This window comes from Bos javanicus, chromosome 10, assembly GCF_032452875.1.
Source record: "Bos javanicus breed banteng chromosome 10, ARS-OSU_banteng_1.0, whole genome shotgun sequence".
Lineage (NCBI taxonomy): Eukaryota > Metazoa > Chordata > Mammalia > Artiodactyla > Bovidae > Bos > Bos javanicus.
This window is the reverse complement of record NC_083877.1, coordinates 17,937,579-17,956,841: the sequence shown is the minus strand read 5'-3', so window position 1 is coordinate 17,956,841 and position 19,263 is coordinate 17,937,579. Positions and strand designations below refer to the sequence as shown.

At 49.0% G+C, this 19,263-nt stretch overlaps 1 protein-coding gene and 1 long non-coding RNA gene across 3 annotated transcripts in view; one reads left to right on the top strand and one right to left on the bottom strand.

Moving 5' to 3' along the window:
- THSD4 (thrombospondin type 1 domain containing 4) overlaps positions 1–15,393 on the bottom strand; it is a 675,283-nt gene extending 659,890 nt beyond the window's left edge. The window contains exon 1 of one of the 2 annotated variants that reach the window (XM_061430240.1): positions 15,195–15,393. Coding sequence is in view for 1 of the 2 variants with exons in the window: in XM_061430239.1 (XP_061286223.1) it covers positions 13,594–13,879 (286 nt within the window). In the remaining variant the exon portion in view is untranslated. Of the gene's footprint in view, positions 1–13,593; positions 14,421–15,194 lie in introns of those variants that run through there. The other variant, XM_061430239.1, reaches the window with a different exon arrangement.
- Positions 12,466–19,018, top strand: LOC133255721 (uncharacterized). Its single transcript, XR_009739034.1, has 2 exons — positions 12,466–12,973; positions 18,495–19,018. It is a non-coding gene; the product is annotated as an uncharacterized LOC133255721 (long non-coding RNA).
- The last annotated feature ends 245 nt before the right edge of the window (positions 19,019–19,263 follow it).

Here is a 19,263-nt window from a genome sequence, read left to right as displayed (position 1 = left end):
CAAAGAGGCTCAGCATGTTTTGGAGCTGACCAAATATATAGAACTTTTGGGTGGGGAGGAAAAGAAAGGGAAGTGAAGGAATAAAGTTTATCCCACATTCGCCACGCACCAGACATACCCCTTGGTGCTCCATCGTGCCTTCTCCTGGCTTCTGCAACAGCCATTCCAGCCAGAAGCAAGTTCCAAACCCCTTACCATAGGCCATCAGACTGTCCAGAGGCAGGCAGAGGTTGCAAGACCCCAGCATGGTACACAACCGTGAACAATGTTACCGGATGCAATTCGAATCATGAAATGGAGTGATGTAACTATTAAGAAACTGCTTGGATGCCTAAATTTCAAAACAATAAGATTTACATTTTAAAATTCACAAGAATAACTTGGCTACATTGGTATCACCCAGGCTCATAAATACCCACAATCGTTTGATAGAATCTGTGAACTTAGCTATGCTGTTATGAGCACTGGAATGTCTATGAGTGATTTTGTTGACTACAGGGCTACTTTGACATTTACTCTTTTTATTTTTTTAACATTCACTCAGCTGAAGACAATTTTCACATATTATAGTCATCTAGGCCAGGGGTCAGCAAACTCTGGCCAGTGGGCCAAACCTGTCCCAGTGCCTGGTCTTGTCACATTTTCATATGGCTCAACAAATATTGAAAGGATACTACTTTACGATGTGAAAATTATATGCAATTCAAATTGCAGTGTCCATAACTAAGGTTTTACTGCCTATTCATTTATGTATCAACTATGGCTGCTTTTGTGCTCAAAAGGCAGAGCTGATTAGTTGTAACAAAGACCCTACAGCCTGCAACTGATCATTTACAAAAAGAGCTTGCTGGTCTCTGGTCTGGATGGTGCTGGACTGAAAACACGCTGAGAAGATGAGGGTGACCACCACCAGCAGCAGCTGTTGAGGAAGCCAAACACCCATCCTGAGATACAAGCGGGCTGCTTGTGAGCAAGCCCTCTGCGCAGCACTGGTGATAAGCAGGGCACTGTGAAAAGCCACGTTCAAGCAAAATTATGCACCGAGCACCCGTGAACTCTCTGTACATTTATTTTACGGGAAAAAACATGGTCTGAATGATGAGAGATCTGAATTCCGTGAGGTTTTCAAGAACGCAGTCCTCCAGGTACGGAGCAAAAGGAACCCTCTTGCACTCTTGGTGGGAATGTAAATTGCTTACAGCCACTATGGAGAACAGTATGGAGGTTCCCTAAAAAACTAAAACCAGAACTATCATATGACCCAGCAATCCCACTCCTGGGCATGTAGCAAGAGAAAATTATAATTCAAACAGATAAGTGTATCCAGTGTTCACTACAGCACTATTTACAATAGCCAGGACATGGAAGCAACCTGAATGTCCATCCACGGAGGAGTGGATAAAGAAGATGTGATACATATATACAATGGAATATTACTCAGCCATAAAAAGAAACTGTGCCACTTGCAGAGATGTGAATGGAACTAGAGACTATCATACAGAGTAAAGTACGTCAGAAAGAGAAAAACAAATAGCATATATTAATGCATATACATGGAATCTAGAAAAATGGTACAGATGACCTTATTTGCAAAGCAGAAATAGAGACAGGCGTAGAGAAGACATATATGGATACCAAGGTGAGGGCGGGGAAGATGAACTGGGAGGTTGGGATTGACATATATACACTGTTGACACTATATATAAAATTGACAACTAATGAGAGCCTAGTGCACAGCACAGAGAACTCTACTCGATGCTCTGTAGTGACCTAAATCAGAGTCCAAAACAGAGAGGATATATGTAAAAAAAACAAAAGAATGCAGCCCTCCCATAAAACAGGCTTATGCATCTTCCTTCTCCCACACAGCCTCCCATTTGAGGGTGCGGCGCTTCAGTCTCTGTGGCTTCCCACCGCTGTCACGCTGATGCCTTTCTCCTGGGCTCCCCCGCCTTCCTCCTGCATAATAACGTCGGCCACAGGGATCTCCTCACCTGCACCCTCCAAGGCTGTAAGGCAGGAACACCAGTTCCCTTCTCCTTAAGGAGGACAGATGCCCCAGGGCTGACAGCCTCGCGCAGGCCTCGGTTTCACGAGTGAATGAACGCTGCACACACCACCTCCTCTCTCGCGGCAGGCACGGGGATCATCAGTCTGTGTCAGAGACGAGGAAGCTGGAGTTCGGAGAGGTTAAGCTGTTCACGGGCAGTAAGTGACAACGTCAGGACTGGCGTCCGCACCATTTTCAAACACAGGGTGCGACAACCGTGGGTGGTCGGGGCTCAGAAAGTACTGGAAGCAGGCTGAACGGAGGCATGGCCAGGCCCACACAGAACCAGCAAGGCGTAGTAACACAATCCCAGAGGCCTTCCCTACGCTTAGTGAAAGAGGCCAGTCACAAAAGACCACCTGTCACATGATGCCATTCACACGTGGGCAGCGAACGAACACTGACATAATTTCCCTGCATGGACTCGGAAAGTCCCAACCCACAGCACCTCTTATATCCCTGGTAGCAGTGAGGTGTTGAGTTCCTCCAACGTGAGCCTGAGGAAAGAACAGGGCCTCATAAGGAGAGGAAGAGGGAAGGCCAAAACAAGCACCCACTCTGTTTCTGGGTTCCCCCACCTGGGCCTCCCAGCTGCCTGTTCTCTGAGGGCCCCTCAGCGGCATGAGTGTTATTAGAACAGCTCCTGCTGTGGACCTAGTAAATTACACGACCAGGAACTGAATGTCCAAAATGGAGCCTGAGACCAGAACAGAACAGCACCCTAGGCATTCAGCTTGGTAAGCACTAACTCTTTGATGAAGAAAAAACTACAAACACCCTAGATCCGTAAAGGAAGATGGGGAACGGCGAAAGGAGACCATGATGGGGCAGAATGACGGGAGCGGCCATAAGGCTTAAAAATGGGAATCCCGACTATGTCAAGAGAAACGTTACACAAAAATCATACTGTGTGCAAAAAGGCATGCTTCAATTAAAATACAGGCAAAGACTAAGGAGAAAACAATATGAGCAATTAGCGAACTATGCAGATATGTGGGTGGTGGGGGGGTTGTGCAAAGAAGAGAGAGGAAGAAGCAGGAGGAGGAGGAGAATGGAGGGATATTTGGCAGAGTTACATGAACAGTAAAACTCAAGTTAAAAAATAACACAGTTGTGGAATTAAACAGCCTTTCTGGAAGGCCAGTTTGAACATATGTACCAAATACCTTCAGAGTATTTATATCTTTTGTACCAAAAGCAACACTATGCATTAACAGATGCACAAAAAATGCACAAAAGAAGCCATTTCATTTATAAACAATATTGATAAACTGAAAACAACCAACATGTCCAAAATAGGGGACTGCTTAAGTAAACATCAATATTTTTAAAAGTACACTGCAACCATTGAAAAACATTATAGTTTGGAAGAACATTGAATATTTAGTACACAAGGAAAATGTTTATGATGTATTATTAAGTGAAAGGAGGAGTGAACAAAACAATATGTTTAGTGTAATACCAATTTTATAAACTCTGTGTGTGTGTGTGTGTGTGTGTGTGTGTGTGTGTGGAGAGAGAGAGAGACAGAGAGACTAGGAAGATACACATTCAAAATACTGGTCATTATTGGTTGGGGAATTATGGGTGATTTTTTCCTGTGTGTATATTTTCTGTATTTCCTAAGTTCTCTGTAATAAATATACCTTACCTACATAATCAGAAAAAAATAAAGTGTTATATCTAGTAACAGTTCCCTGGGGGTTCCCCAGGGAACCCCTACTGGTCATTACTGGTTGGGGAATTATGGGTGATTTTTTTCTGTGTGTGTATTTTCTGTATTTCCTAAGTATTTCTGTATTTCCTCTGTATTTCCTAAGGGGCTTCCCTGGTGGTTAGTGGTAAAGAAGCTGCCTGCCAATGTAGGAAACGCGGGTTGGATCCCTGGTCCAGGAAGATCCCACATGCCTCGGGGCAACTAATCCCATGGGCCTCAACTACTGATGCCCATGAACTCTAGGGCCAGGTGCCACAACAACTGAGCTCACGTGTTGCAACTATTTGCAACTATTGAAGCCCATGAGCCTATAGCCCATGATCTGTGAGAAGCCACCGCAGTGAGAAGTCCGTGTACTGCAGCAGGAAAAGAGCCCCCACCCCTGCAACTAGAGAAAAGCCCACACAGCAATGAGAACCCAGCACAGCCTAAATAAATAAAATTATTTTTATAAAGCAAATCAGCAGTGCCATCATCAGCGCTTGACACTGGGGTCCAGTTCAGTTCAGTTCAGTTCAGTCGCTCAGTTGTGCCCAACTCTTTGCGACCCCATGAATTGAAGCATGCCAGGCCTCCCTGCCCATCACCAACTCCCAGAGTTCACTCAAACTCACGTCCATGGAGTTGGTGATGCCATCCAGCCATCTCATCCTCTGTCATCCCCTTCTCCTCCTGCCCCCAATCCCTCCCAACATCAGAGTCTTTTCCAATGAGTCAACTCTTTGCCTGAGATGGCCAAAGTACTGGAGTTTCAGCTTTAGCATCATTCCTTCCAAAGAACACCCAGGGCTGATCTCCTTTAGAATGGACTGGTTTGATCTCCTTGAGAGAGTCCAAGGGACTCTCAAGAGTCTTCTCCAACACCACAGTTCAAAAGCATCAATTCTTCGGCGCTCAGCCTTCTTCACAGTCCAACTCTCACATCCATACATGACCACAGGAAAAACCATAGCCTTGACTAGATGGACCTTTGTTGGCAAAGTCATGTCTCTGCTTTTCAATATGCTATCTAGGTTGGTCCACCTGGAGTTAAAAGTAATCCAGCAGACTACAGCAGGGGCTAAAATGTCTCCACAGCACCAACATCAGGCAGACTGTGGTAAAGATAGCTCCAGAACCCTCTAGCCCACCTCTCCGAGGCAGGGGTCCATGGCACACCCATGGCTACTTCGGGGTGCATCTCAGTAAGTTTGGCCAAAGACACAAGCCAAGGGCAGCATGAGTGCCTGGAGCAGGGAAGCTGGGCATCCCTGCATTTCCCAGACATGGGAACCCAGCCAAGCACTGACCCGCCTCCACCCCCCACTCTGTTCCTTCACACCTGCCCACAGTAAAAAATGAGCACCGCTTTGTGCTACACCTGCAATTGTAACCCCACCTCTTCTCTAGGCAAAATACCCTTACTTTTTATTTTAAGTGGGTCACACAGCAATAAAAAGGAATGGAGCACTGATACAAGCTTCAACACGGACAAACCCTGAAAACAGTCTTAGGGAAAGAAAGCAGTCACAGAAGACTGGGTTGGCCAAAAGGTTCCTCCACGTTTTTCCATAAGAGGGTTTGGGAAAACCCAAACAAACTTTCTGGCCAACCCAATATAAGATTCCATTTATATAAAATGTCCAGAATCCATGGAGACAGAAGGTAGATTCATGGTTTCCACAGGCTGGGAACGGAAGGAGTGGGAAGTGACTTCTAATGAGTATGGACTTTCTTTGAGAGGTGCTGAAAATATTCTGGAATTAGATCGTGGTGATGGTGGCACAACTCTGTGAATAAACTAACGAGCACTGAACGTGTACTTTAAAATGGTGGATTTTACAGTATGGGAACTATATCTCAATGTTTAAAATTTTCAAGTGGGTTACAATTAGGCTTTCAAGTGGCTATACTTATATTTCTCAGCAGGTTATAATTACAGTAAGGTACTACCTGGCCCATTGGTTCTCCCCAGAGCTCATAGTCTGGAGTCAGATGAGTTGGAATTCAAATATCATTCTGACGTTCATTTGTTGCATGAGCCCCTGTAATTTCCTTAATCTCTCTGAGCCTCAGTTTGCTAGGCTATCGAACAAGAAGAATAACATCTAGCTCATGTGGACTGTTGAGAGGATTAAATAAGTGCACGCAGGTAAATCCCTGACACGGAGATCCATAAACAGCAGTTCCTTCTCCCTTAGCTGGCCAGAAGATCCTTTAAACTTCAAGCAGAATAAAACCCTGGGCCTTGACTAAAACATCACCAAAGTCAAGCAGGACCTGAGTACGTGTCCGTTCTGGAGAAGACACTAAACAGAGCTAGAGGCGAGGATGCCAGTGTATACTCCGTAATAAGACTTCAAAACTTGAAGACACAGCTCCACCCTCAAGGCTCACCTACTGGGTTGGCAAAAAAGTTTGTTGGGTTTTCCTGTAAAATGCTATGGAAAAACCCAAACAAACTTTTTGGCCAACCCAATATTGTTGTTTTTTAGTAGTTAAGTCGTCTCTGACTTTTTGCCAACCCAATATAACCAGCAATAAATTCTCCCCCGCCAAAGGCTTCATGTCCACTGTCGGGTTGGACCCTCTCAACCATTAGATAAGCATTGCTATTCTTAGCATCAATCAAGGATGGGGTGACAGGAGCTCAGAGAAACCAGAAAATGGGCAGAGCTGTGATTTGCACCCAGATTAGACTGTCTCCACGGGTCCTAACTTTGCTTCCAAGGCAGCTTTTGTCTCTACTCTCAGCCAGTTTTCTCTGGGCTACAGGTGACAGCAAGGCGGCAGTGGGCAGCGCTGGTGTGGAAGGGCCGTGCCACCAGAGGATCGGGCAGGAGTCACCACCCGGTCCAGCAGCTCTGGCCGCTGAGCACGGAGGTGGGGCGGGGGCAGGGAGTAGAATGAAAGGGCGGCTGGAGGCCAGGGAGCCAGCGGCAAAGGGAGGGGGCACCAGAATTCAAGGCATGTGAGGGTCAGAGGTCAAGCAAGTGAGATCCATCACCCTAAGCGAATCTGAGAAGTGTGGAAGAGAAGCTGCTTACATCCTTCCCAGAAAGGCGAGAAAAAAGTGATGGGTAACCTTCACATGGCACGTCCACGTGCCTGAGACTGCTGTAAGCTTTCTACATTCTCATGACTCTCACCCATGTATGGACTTCTCTGGTGGTTCAGACAGTAAAGAATCCGCCTGCAATGCGGGAGACCTGGGTTCCATCCCTGGGTTGGGAAGATCCCCTGGAGGAAGGCATGGCAACCCACTCCAGTATTCCTGCCTGGAGAATCCCCATGGACAGAGGAGCCTGGCAGGCTACAATCCACGGGGTCCCACAGAGTCGGACACGACTGAGTGACTAAGCCCACAGCACAATCTTCACATGGCAGGTCCGCATGCCTAAGACTGCTGAAAGCTTTCTACATCCCCACGAATCTCACCCATGTTATGTATTATTATGATGCCCATTTTACAGCCCTACAGCACAAGAGGTTAAGGTTCAGGGCTCCCCAGCATGGCAGAGCCAAGGAACTCAGGGAGCTGGTTCTCACCCTCAGAGCCCCAGTGCTCCTTGCTGACCTGAGGAAGGAGGTGGGCCCACCGCCAACGACCAGACTCTCTCCTCCATCCTCCTCAAAACAACAGGAGATCAGGGACACTGCATTACAGAAGGAAAGGTCTGCTTGGCAACTACAAATTTGTAACGTGCTGATATGATTGAAAGGTTTCTGAGAAGGAAGCAGGTAGAGCAGCCTCCCTGCAGTCCACATACTCCGTTTTCATAAGAAATTAATCTGAGCCTCCGAGAAAAAAGGTTAAGTCAAAGCCGTCGCTTGTCACACCCTGCCCCCCTCCTGCCAGAGTCATGTGGCCACATCCCTGCCGTAAATCAAAGGCCAGGCTCCCCTTTCATCAGATGCCTACAGATAATTCCCCTGAGATTTCCCTGCTGGGGCTCAGAGGGCCACAGCGCAAAGGGTTAACATCTCATTTCCTCTCATCTTTCAAGCCTTAATCCCCATCCTGAGCTGGGTGCATTCCAAGCCCACCTGGAGCAGGTCATGACGAGCCCCAGCCCACGACTGGCCCTTCATTTCCCCTGGCAGGAGATTAGATGGGGCGCCCATTAATCACTCATTACTTGGGTCCTCGCTGCTGGCCAGCCCTCGGGCAGTCGGCCAGCTGGCTGGGAGGATTGCCCAGCCCAGGTCGTGGGCTGCTCGGTGCCACCCTTCTGGGACAACCGCCTTGTAAGCCGGCTTTCTGGACCACACCCGGGGAGTAGAGGGGCTAAGGTAGAAGGCTGCCAGGGTACCGCTCAGTGATCCGCTTAAGCAAGGCTCATAGGAGAAGACAGAAAACACAGTATGTTCAGGGAAGCGTTAGTCACTCAGTCGTGTCTGACTCTTTCTGACCCTTGGACTGTAGCCCGCCAGGCTCCTCTGTCCATGGGATTCTCCAGACAAGAATACTGGAGTGGGTTGCCATTTCCTTCTCCAATGTTCAGGGAAAGATTAGGGGAAAAGAAAGAGAGATAAGCAGAAAGACAGCATTCTCTCGGGACAAGTAACCAGCGATAAAGAAAACTGCTGCCTACCTTCCTCTTCTTAGAGGAAACCAAAGGGAAAATGGGAGGAGGGAAATGGAGAGGGGAGGGGATGCTGAATGGATAATTAATTCCTTATCATGTCCATCACCATCATCATTATTATTACTGCACAGCTGGGGGTGTTCATTTCCTGGATTTGAATATAAAGTTGTGATATTTAGCCCTTTAAACACAAACCCCCTGGACCTGAGGGGTCTGAGATTACATACTTTTTCTAGCGCACATACGTCCTGTCCCGCATGCTCAGTCATGTACAACTTTTTGTGACCCCATGGACTATAGGTCGCCAGGCTCCTCTGTCCATGGGATTTTCCCAGGCAAGAATACTGGAGTGGGTTGCCATTTTCTTCTCCAGGGGCTATTCCCAACCCAGGAACCGAACCCAAGTCTCTGGCATTTCCTGTATTGGCAGGCAGATTCTTTCTGAGCACCAACTGCCTGCCAAGCACTGACAGTTTCAGAGCAGTTAAACAGGATGAGAAGCGACACTGGGCACCCACTGGGGGCTGGACTTCTGCTGAATGCCCTGTGTGCCTGTGCACCCGACCCCACACCCACCCTCTGGGTTGTGGCCATCCATCATTACCGACAGACGACTGGAGGGCTGAGGGCACAAAACGAAGGCCTGTAGAATGAAGGAGAGGGGTCAGTGAGCAGACTCCACTCGGGTAAGGAAGAGGTTTGACTCACCACGCCCAGAGAGAGGGAGGGAGTGACTGGCCAGCATGCTCAGCTCTATTTGGGGAGTCCCAGTCCACTGTCCAGGCAACTTGGGGCTGCAAACCAATCCCCTCTGGTCCTTCTCCCTCGGCACTTGCTCTGGCCCAGAAATAGTCAGAGTGAGCCATCATGATGGACGCTAGGCTCACCTGCAGAGAAGGCAATGGCAACCCACTCCAGTACTCTTGCCTGGAAAATCCCATGAATGGAGGAGCCTGGTAGGCTGCAGTCCATGGGGTCACACAGAGTCAGACATGACTGAGGTGACAGCAGCAGCAGCAGGCTCACCTGCCTTTATGGGGACGGGTAGGGAGCATGCTTTCAGGACTAAACTGAAGACCCCTTTGACCAAAAGAGGGCTCACTCCTTAAAGTCAAGGTCAAGGCCTGTTAAAAAGGACCGTGCTATGTGGGATCCTGAGGCTTATTCGCCCACCACCTGTCATTAGAACCTCCTTTGTAAAGGCAGCCTAGGGCAGTGATCCTTAAACCTGAGTGTGCAGAACTACCTAAGGCCACCTTTACAATGCCCATCCCAGGCCCTGCCTCCATTCTGGAATCTGAGTTTTTCCCACCAGATCTTAATTCTGATTCAGGTGTTCTGAAAGCAACCCTTTCAGGGAACAGTGATATAGCAGAAGGAGCACCAGACTGAGAAAGCTAGGTTCTAAGACTTAGATTCAAAACCTGAGTTGTTGACCTCAGGAAAGGAAGCGGAGTTTCCTCAAGTGTGGATGATACTGCTGCTGTCCTAGGTTGCTGGGGGGACGAAAGCATCAGGCCCAGCACACACAGGCTCATTAAACTTGACCTGAATGAGTTCATCAGGCCAGCAAGGCTCCAGAAACTGGAGAAGTCAGTTTTGACGGGTTGGGGAAAGAAGAGAAGGCAAATCAGACCCAAAGATGAGAAGTAGGCCTGCATCAGTTGCACAGGTCAGGCAGAGAGGGGTGAAGAGGGGGGATCTTGAAACAAGGCAAGTGTCAGCAATGCAATCTAAAGGCACAGCCTCACACTGCAGCTCCCCTCCCGGTGCCGGTCTGCACCATACGTTAGCTACCAGCGCAACACGTCTCATCCATTATCTTCAAAGAGAAGCCAATTAACAAACATATATGTAAATAAATATCACAACTCTGCAGACACACAAAAAGAAAGATCAAAGGTGGGGAAAGTGGAGAGAAGAAGAGAGAGGAGGGAAAAGTAGGATGGAAGGTCAAAGCGAGTCACATTCTCAAGTTAGCTAGTGCTGGCAGTGTGCTGGGACTGTGTCCCACAGCCTGGGAGAGGTCCTCAGAGCAGGAGCTGCTCTGGAGAAACTTCGAGGTGGCTGAGGAGATGAGGCATGCCCATTAGACCATGTCTAGGCTGAATACAGAGTCAGTGCAAAGAGTGTAAAGGAATACCTAAGACAGGCTGGGATCCACTTCCTGGAGAAATTTAGCCCAGCAGAGAGGAAATCTGAATTTCTGAGCTAGGGTTAGGAGGTATATGCTGCTGTTGCTGCTGCTACTAAGTCACTTCAGTCGTGTCCGACTCTGTGCGACCCCATAGATGGCAGCCCACCAGGCTCCATCATCCCTGGGATTCTCCAGGCAAGAATACTGGAGTGGGTTGCCATTTCCTTCTCCAATGCATGAAAGAGAAAAGTGAAAGTGAAGTCGCTCAGTCGTGTCCGACTCTCAGTGACCCCATGGACTGCAGCCTACCAGGCTCCTCTGTCCATGGATTTTCCAGGCAAGAGTACTGGAGTGGGGTGCCATTGCCTTCTCCGAGGAGGCATATAAGACCACAATAAAAAGACCAGGTAAATGGAATGAAGGACTTCAGGCAGGAAAGAGTTGAGCTGCTCTTGGATCAAAAATGTAGACTCAAATTAAGGCAGAAGTCCCTGGGTCAGGAAGATCCCCTGGAGAAGGGAATGCTACCCACCCCGGTATTCTTGCCTGGAGAATTCCATGAACAGAGGATACAGCCTATGTGTTGCAAAGATGCGACTGAGAGACTAACACTTTGAAATCCCTAGATGAAGAATGGCCATGACACCACCACGTCCATACCAGTGCTTTCACACTGGATCTTTGCTCAAACTCTTCTCTCTGCCTGGCATGCTTTCCCTCCTTTCAGTCTTTCCCATCTCCTTGAACTGCTCCCCATGTTTCAAAGCCCAGGTGAAATTTCCCCAGCTCTTCTCATACAGGAAAATACTTCTCCCTCATCTGTGTCTCCTTTATGTCTTGCACACCCCAATGATTAACTTTGGTTTGTGATTCTCTCTTTACATCTCTCTCTTGGGTGGCTGTATATTATCTGTTGGCCTGTTAACAATTCAAGGGCAAGGATATTGTCTTGTTATTAATTTAAGCCCCAGCACATAGTAACAGTCCCTGGCACACAGCAGATGCCCAAAAATATTGGCTGGAGAAGATTTAAAGTGAAGTGAATACTGGGAAGCCATTGTGATTTCTTGAAAGGAGTGATGTGGCGAAATCAGAATTTGAGAAATATTAATCTGTCAGCATGAAAGATGATGGATTAAAATGAAGAAAGGGACTCGTGGCCGGGAGTCAAGAGGGGAGACTATTACTGCAATGTGGACGTGGTTTAAAGAGGAGGCAGAGGGAACAGACAGGAAAATTATTTCCTGGGATATCACAAAAGACTGTGGAAGGGACTTGGTAATGAATTACCTACAAGTGAGGCGGATGGAATGGGGAGTCTGGTGCTCTCAAAAATAGAGACTCCCAGCCAACTTGGAAAAAGGTGGTACCACGGAGAGAAATGTGGGGGGATGGGCAATCAATATCCAGGCACTCTTTAGGATAATGTGATTACAATCACAATAAGCACTTCTGGGTCAAAAACAACAACAACCCTTCAAGTCAAAATATCCAATCCTGATCTTATTCCCAAACTTTAGCTGTATTTTATTTTTACTTAACAATGAACTGGAACCACTTCTTCATGGGAGACTGAAATGAAGATAAGACCAAGCTGGCACCCTGATGGGTGCTGGGCAAGGATATCACACAAGTTCAGCTGACTAGCTTTGCCCACAAGAGGCCACACCAGCTGCTTGTCCAGTGGGGGCTCCAGTATCCTGATCACCCAAACTCACTTCCGGGACCTCTGGGAAATCCCTGTTCCAGCCCTGCATAAGTTTATAGGAAAGTCCCAGGACTCCCATTAGCTTCCTTACATTAATTTCAGGGCTAGATTTTGTTTTCCAAGTAATTCAACCATGGTGCTAACAGAAATCAATAGGAATTGAGTAGCGCTGTATTTAAATCACCTGTTAAAAATGTTTTCTTCTTTGTATTTTGAGACTCAATAAAATCCTTTTAAGCTCAATCACTTCATCACTTTTATCAATGACGTAGAAGACATGAGCACGTTATACAAATTTTAAGATTTTAACATTTAGACTATGTGGTGCCTGGGTGCCTTCGGCTGTGAAAGGACAGTTGGACAAGATGATTCGTTAGCCCTCTCTTGGGTCTCTATTTCTCTTATTCTAAATTCCAACAGGCATCCCATGATCTCTTTGGCTACCCAGGTCCGAGGCTTCAGATTCGCTAACTGCCTGCCAAGGGACAAAGGGCTGCGTGATGGGGGTCACAAAGGAGACCGGAAGAGGCGCGAGCACGCACATTCAACAGGCTGTACTGGAGGCACCCCGGCGCGGGGCTGAGTGGGGACTGCTTAAGGAGATCCCAGACCCCACACATTCCAGATGCTAAGTGGGCTCGAGAACGACCTGAAAGCTTCTTCCCAAGTTAGGACTGATGTTATTTCAAAGAAAAACCAAACAACAAACCCCCAGTAACTTCGCGATCGCTAAAGTTCCAGTGCGGGCTAGTTCCGTGAAAGCTAATCCTACACGCGCGCCCAGGGACCGCAGGTACTTGGGCTGCACTCGAGGAAGTGTCCAGAGTTGGCGGAAGCAACCCATCCACTCCGGCTCCCCGTGGCGCTGGGTTGCAGCGGTTTAGCTCAGACACATACACAGATCTGAGGCTTTCTAGAAAACGGTGTGGCCGAGGCCCCAGGATGGGGCTCGACGCGCGCCAACCAAGGCTCCATCAGTTCTCCCGCCCCGGCAAGGAGGTTGGCCAGGCTGCGGTTAGGGCTCGCGGGCTGGGTGTGCACTCACCGGTTCCCATCTACCCCGACCCAGAGAGCTGGGGGCCCAACTCCGGGCCGACCAAGGTTGACCGTCCCTAGAGTTTCCGAGTGGGAGGGTGGAGGGGTGAGTGCTGGCGCCCGGACAGGGCAAATCCCCCAGAAAGCGAAGAGGGGAGAAGGAGGCGCAGCCGTCGGGACGGACCAGACGCGCGCTGGCTTCCCCTGCCTGGTTCGGGAGCAGCCCCCCGGCGCCCCTGACACACCCACTGAGCCCGCCGCCCGCGCCAGCCCTCCTGGCCGTCCAGAGGGGGACCGAGAGGCGGGCAGCGGCCGGGCCGGATCCGGGCCCCCGGGGCAGGGCGGAAGGGGGCGCGCGACGCGGGCGGCTCTGCTCACCTGGCGGTCCGAGTCCCGGTGCGGCCAGTGGCCGCCTTGCCTGGCCCCCGAGTGGTTCCCGGCGCCGGGCAGCCCCGAGCCCGCCGCATGGACGGCTGCCGCCGCCGCCCCGCGCCCGTCCTGCAAGGCTCCCGCTGCGCCGGGGTTCCGCGTCCGGCTGCGCGGGCGGCCAGCGGCTTGGGGCGCGCGCGGAGAGCTCTGGCTCCGAGTTTGCGATCAGGAGAGCCGGGATACGCGCTCCCTCCGTCCTTCCCTCCCTCCCCCACTTACGGCCTCCTGCTGTCATCTGGAGTCGCTCCTGCCGCCCCCTGGCGGCCTCCTCAGGAAGCACCGGCCCTCAACCCACCCGCACGTCCCAGAGGGTCCCCTTACGAGTGCCACTGATCCCTGGTTACCCAGAGAACATCATTCCCTAGGAGGACAGTCTAGATCGAAGAAACCAGGGAGGAGCGTGGCGAGAGGGGAAGGAAGAGTGGCCCGGGCTCGCCAAGTAAGAGGAAAAAGGGGTGAGACCAGGAGGTGAGTAAGCTAGAGACAGATGGTGGGAGGCTTTGAACTTCGAGCTAATCATATTTATCCTGAGGTTTGTGAGAGCCCCTGAAGGGCCGAGGCACAGGAGGGATGCGGGCATCTTTGCGTTTCAGAACAACCATTCTGGCTGCAACAGGGTGAGGCTGAGGCTGAAGGAGGGAGCCAGCAAGGAAACTTGATGTAAACAAGAGGAGAGAATGCAGTGACTCTAAGACAGGAAAGGGGACCCCTAGTCTAAAGGGCATATGTAGTCACACGTGAGCACTCACACACAAGAAAAGCCTCACTGGCTCCTTCTGAAGGCAAGGGACAACGGACAACAGCCCTCCGAATTCTAACTAGGATTGGGCAGCTTGAGGGAGCGAGAAAACACGCTTCCGACAGCCAGAGACATCTGGTACTTTTCTGGTCTTAGGGTAATACTGTTTCCCCACCCCTCGCCACACACACACACAAACCCCACATACACACACAGCGGGGGGGGGGGGGGGGAAATCCTGCTGCAAAGCAATAATAACCAAAATCAAAGTTTGATTCATATGTCTGAGCCCTTCTTTTTACTCATTGGCAAATATCATCCCAAAGAGGTCATGACCAAAGTTACCTATATAGCTAATGGCAGCAAAATGAGTAGAGCCGTTTCTTGGGTTCCTAATGCAGTGCTACGTTCCTTAAATTCAAATGAAGCCCTTTAGAGCTAGTGAGGTAGGAAAGAGTGACTGGGAGAAAATGCCCCACCTCTACCAGAAGGTGTAAAGTGAAAGTGAAAAGTGAAGTCGCTCAGTCGTGCGACCCCATGGACTGTATAGCCTATCAGGCTCCTCCATCCATGGGATTTTCCAGGCAAGGGTGCTGGAGTGGATTGCCATTTCCTTCTCCAGGGGATCTTCCCCACCCAGGAATCAAACTTCCTGACCCAGGAATCGAACCCAGGTATCCCTCATTGCAGGCAGAGGCTTTATCGTCTGAGCCACCAGGGAAGCCCCAAAAGGGTGTGTTGCCTCCTCGTCGGGGAATCGAACCTCGGTCTCCCGCGTGACAGGCGGGGATACTCACCACTACATTAACACGCAGGAGGAGGTGGAGGTGACCTTAAAAATTGGAAGAGATTGTCCAGATACTGGTAGTCTGACTAAATGAGTCGGCCTGTTTGTTGGTGACTGCGTCGGAAGCCCGCCTGCAGGAGCTGTTTTGAGAGCGCAGGTGCAGGGGCGGGACAATGAGGTGGCAGCAGAACGGGAGCTCCCTGCCCCGGAGCCAGGTCGAACAGCGCTGGGTGTGGTGTGTGGGAGCAGTTAGGAGAGCAGCAGGGCGGGTAGCCCCCAGAGGAAAAACACACACAAAAGAGAGTGACAACCCCGAGATTAGGACAAAGAAAAGGCTCTGGCTTTGAGTGCCGACTACTGGCCTGGAGCCTGGGCGGAACCCGTTCTCCCTGATTCAACTTGGTCCAAATGGGGTGAAATAATTCCACTTCGGTCAAACAGATTTTGATTGGACCAGGTGGCTCCTGGTGCGAGTGTCATGAGTCCCTTGAAAATCAAAGTGTTAGTCCCTCAGTTGTGTCCCACTCTTTCTGACTCCATGGCTGTCGCCCACTAGGCTCCTCTGTCCACAGAATTCTCCAGGCAAGAATACTGGAGTGGGTTGCCATTTCCTTCTCCAGGGGATCTTCCCGACCCAGGGATCGCACTTGGTCTTCAGCATTGCACGCAGATTCTCTACTGTTTGAGTCACCAGGGAAGCCCCACGAGTCCCTTGGGTCCAGATTAAGTGGCTCTAACAGCTCTGATCAGTTTAAACCATTTAAAATGAGAGAGAAATTATGGAACACTGGGATATACTGAATGCCAATGCACTGGACACTTAAAATGGGGAAAATGGTCAATTTTATGTCATGTATATTTTACCACAGTTTTTTTTTTAAAAAGAGGAAACCTAATAAAACTTGTTCAAATTGGATTGATTTATTAACTCATTGAAGAGATATATACAGAGTGCTCAGTAAGGTCTTGGTACTGAGAGGGAAAGATGAAATGAAGAAAACATTTGAGTCCAAAGAAGCTCCAGAAGCTTCAAGTCAGGCAAGAAAGGTACAAAACAAAAAATCATACTGGTCAGTGGTGGGTATAATTGGGACATCTGTAGAACTCATGGGAGGGGATCGGAAATCTGGAATGTTCTGCCTGAGCTGAGTCTACAGGATAGGGGAAGTTCATCAGGCAGAGCACAGTATGAGCAGGGCTTAGGAGCCAAGGATATGGGGTTTTTTTAAAACTAATTTTAGACATACAGACAAGTCGCAAAAATAGTACAAAGAATTCCCTCCTATTCCCACCCTTCTTCCCTTGATGTGAGCAGCTTACATAACCAGAGAGCAATTATTATTGACCTAACTTGATCCAAGTGACCTAGGCTGGCTTTCCAGAACTGATTTTGAACCACTTCAAACTTGTTCAGAGTTGTGACCATATTCTGCTAACATGTCCCAGAGTGTTCTCTTAAAGTCAAGACTATACTGTGAAATCCAGTCTCATTTTAAACAGAGTTGTTTACATTATGTATATCAGAAGAGAATATTAATTAACTATATAAAACCAGCAAGTTTTCTATCTTTCAGTCCTGTTGCATTTCTACTTTATCCGTGTGTGTGTGTGTGTGTGTGTGTGTATACACTCGCATGAATCAGATTGGCAGGATTTTGTCCTCATGAATGAGATAAACGGATTTCCCAGGTGGCGCTAGTGGTAAAGAACCTGTCTGCCAATGCAGGAAATGTAGAAAACACAGGTTAGGTCCCTGGTCAAGAAGATCCCCTGGAGGAGGGCATGGCAGCCCACTCCAGTATTCTTGCCTGGTGAATCTTATGGACAGAAGAGCCTGGCAAGCTATGGTCCATGGGGTCACAAAGACTTGGACACGACTGAAGCAACTTAGCAAATGCACGTATGAGATAAACAACTAACCTCAGCAGCAGAGAGGGCCAAGTAGAATGGGTGCCTCAGAACCCAATCAAAGACTACCCCATAACCCTGGCATCTCCCTGGTATGTCAGTGTCTTCTAAACACAGCATCTTGGAAGGCAGCTGTCGAATACCCTCGTGCATAGCTGCAGAACGAGGTACTCACGACTCATAAAATAGCCCATACTGTCGTTGGACACGTTCTGTTACAAAGCCTCTTTTCATTGTTAACTGAAACCTTTTCCCTGTGACTACTGCCCACTGGCCTTAGAAGTGGCTCCTAGAATAAGAAACAAAATTCAACCCCTCTGTCAGCTCCGTGTACACAAGGCAGCCCTGGTTTCCACCTTCTTCCCAGTACAGTGTTTGTCGCTCATTCGTGTCCAACTCTTGGTGACCCCATGGACTGTAGATTGCCAGGACACTCTGCCCATGGTATTTCCCAGGCAAGAATACTGTAGTGTGGAGCCATTCTCTTCTCCAGGGGAATCTTCCTGACCCAGGGATCAAACTCGGATCTCCTGCATTGCAGGCAGATTCTTTACTGTCGGAGCCACCAGGGAAGCTTAGTATAATTATGGATTGTTAATGCCCCCTTCACTCCCTTGTCCAAGTTGCTGGTCATCCTGCACAAGATGGCCAACCATCTTGCTTCTTTAAGTCTGTTGGCTGCCTCCATTCCTTCTGGGGGTCCTCAGCCTGGAGCACAGTGTCAGCACCAGTGAAGGCTCCCAAATGTTGGAGGACCAATGGTGTACTGCTGAGAGCGGCTTCCTGGGATTTCAGAGCAGAGCCAAGTATGAACAGACTGCAGGAAGACAGCTTGGGACAACCAGACCTTTGTGGGGGAACATATGAGTAACACAGCTTCTGCACTTCACTCACAAGCACTTGACCAGGAATCCTTTTACTAGCAGAATATTTCTTGGGGCTAGTGTTCCAAAAATTACACTTTGAAAAAATACTGCTCTCTACTCTTGACAAACACTAGTGTTTTCATCTTAATGGCATTTCGGGGGTTGTGTCCCAGCGGGGAAGAAAAGCCCTCCATTATCCCTACTTTGTTAACATTTGGAGGTGGAAGGGAAGCAGACTTTCAGTCAAACCCCTAATTTCAGGCTCCAGTGAGGTACTTTTAGGATCCATCACAAGGCTTGCAAAATTGTCCTTTTCATTTTCTTGGTTGTAAACTTTTGTAGACTGTAAAGTCAAGACAAGCTTGTGCCCAGTGAATAATAAGGAAATAAGGAAAGCGTGATTTAAGCAAAACAATGCGACACGACACAGCCCCTTGCGAACGGGTAAACATGTAGTTTTAAGCTGCTTCTAAGTACCTTGGGTGAGTGTTAAGAAGCCTTCTCTCCCCTGCTTGCCTCCTCAACTTACTTCTTTCTCTTCCTCCTCTAGGGCATCTGGGACAAAGACCTAAAAATCGAGTTCCTCCTGAGGGCCTGCCTGGGGCTGCCCCCACGTGACCTGTGGTCTACAACCACACGAGAAGAGCTTCAGCCTCAAGCTCAGAGGACAGGAGCAAAAGGACTTCTCAGTGGAACATGGGTTTCCAATGAAGTGTTGGGGAGTCTTCAGGCTGTGTTCAATTTGTCTAATTCCTCTTTCCTCTCTTGCCTCATGGCCAGAAAGAGGAGATAGGAAGCCTGAAGAGTTACCTGGTACAAGACAACTTCTGGAATCCCAAATATTCCAATTATTCCTCTTTTTCCTCTTTGAAAGCAGTAATACTCGCAGCTAAGGAGCATCACTTAGGCTGAAGCGGCTTCTCTCCAGGAGTAGCAACACTGAGCAAGGTGGAGGGTGGACAGCACAGCCTCTTGATCCACAGGCTCCCTTTCTCCTTCTGGCAATGATTAACCAGACAGAGACAATTGATGGCGATGGAAGAAGTCCATATGCAAATGAATGCTCCTCTCACACGTGATTGGTCATTGTCTCATTCATCCATCCAACCTGTATTTATTAAAGCCAACTAGGAATGACTGGAGAAGGCAATGGCACCCAACTCCAGTACTCTTGCCTGGAAAATCCCATGGATGGAGGAGCCTGGTAGGCTGCAGTCCATGGGGTCGCTGAGGGTCGGACACCACTGAGTGACTTCACTTTCACTTTTCACTTTCATGCATTGGAGAAGGAAATGGCAACCCACTCCAGCGTTCTTGCC